The sequence below is a fragment of the Atta cephalotes genome, assembly GCF_000143395.1.
Source record: "Atta cephalotes unplaced genomic scaffold scaffold00083, whole genome shotgun sequence".
Taxonomy (NCBI): Eukaryota; Metazoa; Arthropoda; class Insecta; order Hymenoptera; family Formicidae; genus Atta; species Atta cephalotes.
In genome coordinates, this window is record NW_012130147.1 from 256,060 (window position 1) to 257,633 (window position 1,574).

The following is a 1,574-nucleotide window of genomic DNA, read 5'->3' on the forward strand; positions in this document are numbered from 1 at the left end:
ACACACACACACACACACACACACACACACACACACACACACACACACACACACACATTTGAACATTAGTAATATATCGCTATAGTCAAACAACTTAAATATGTACTTTTCCGGCATAATTCCCTTGATACAAATTTCAGGATCCAAAGGGAAAGGTATCGGCTCGAAATTCGAGAAATTAATCTTGAACGCCGGATCTGGATCAGTGAGTAACGTTCTCAATCGATCAGTTTTTTTCTTCCGATTTCCACTTTCTCGCGCCACCGCTTTTACTAGAAATACCAATTGATCGATGAACACTTTCTGTCGTAAGAGGAATGCTCTTCTTTTTTGCCAGATGGTATTCCCCTGCGCTAACATCATGGAAAACATTTTCATTACGGTAACGTACATTTCCCTAACTCGCGTATCTTGCTTAGCGCTTATTGCAGGATCAGTCTGATCCTCGCATTCGATAGAGAGATACCAATAGAAATAATTAGCCAGCATTGAATTCTGACAAGCGCGAGTAATTAAAAACGATGCTAGATCCATAAGCGGTTCTTGGCTCGTTGATAGTTGACTCTCTGATTCACTAGACTGTAAAGATAAATAAATGTAAAACCAATTATACATAGAACGAAATGAATAACAATGTAATGCACACATATATTCTAAAGAGAGTTATTGACTCACAGTTGTAATCGGGGTAGATGTAGAATCGCTGCTTCTTATGTCTTTCTCTAATTTGTCAGTTTTCTCTAGTTTCTCCGTTCTTTCCAATCTTTCGCTTCTCTCAAGTTTTTCAGTGCTCCAATTTTTCGATTCTACTCTTTCTTCCTTCTCCTTCAACATCGCTTGATAAGCAATCTTAATGCTTTCAAAATCTTCATACTTTAACGCTTGTACTAATTGCAACAAGTACAACATTAAATCATCGTCAGGAGCTTGATTAAGCCTGCTAATCGCATATCTTCTAATAGCCGGATGAGTAAATGCAGGTCCTAATAATTCTAAAGCATCCTCGGAATCCGGTGGAGCCCATAAAGCTAGCATTTCCAGAGCCTGGCGTTCCTCACCGGCAACTTTCCAGTTAACGCACTTAACAAACTTGGTCAACGCTTTCTTCTGACTAGACAAGTAAAATCTATATTTCCAAATTAAATCTTGTTCCTCAGTAGTAAGTGCGGTTGTCGGGGGATATCCCAATATCGTATTCAAGGCATCCCGTACAGTCGAGGTAGGTTTTAATTCGCGAGTATTGCCGCCGCTACGTAAACTGCGCGCCAATTTATGATGTTTTGCTTCCACAAGATTCTCCTGAACAAAAATTTTATCTTTATATTCTCAAAATATAATTGACAATTGGAGGTACGTATATCGCCATTTTCTTTTGTAAAATCTTACTTGTAAAATTTCATAATCAGGAAGTGTCACAACGTCTGGCTGTAATCTATGTTGAAAAACCTCATCGCCATCTTTTTCATAATATACAATTGAATACTGCAATAGAATAAAATGAATGTATTATTATTAATTTATCTTTATACACATAAAAAAATTATATATATATATATATATATATATATATATAT

At 36.6% G+C, this 1,574-nt stretch overlaps 1 protein-coding gene across 1 annotated transcript in view; it reads right to left on the reverse strand.

The window, feature by feature from the left end:
• The window catches only part of LOC105624623 (phosphatidylinositol 3-kinase catalytic subunit type 3), a 7,806-nt gene that overhangs the window by 1,876 nt on the left and 4,356 nt on the right, over nucleotides 1-1,574 (reverse strand). Inside the window, exons 3-5 of the mRNA XM_012205979.1 lie at nucleotides 1,387-1,477; nucleotides 676-1,299; nucleotides 107-579 (exon numbers count right to left, since the gene is read on the reverse strand). Coding sequence (XP_012061369.1) covers nucleotides 107-579; nucleotides 676-1,299; nucleotides 1,387-1,477 — 1,188 coding nt within the window. The remainder of the gene's footprint in view (nucleotides 1-106; nucleotides 580-675; nucleotides 1,300-1,386; nucleotides 1,478-1,574) is intronic.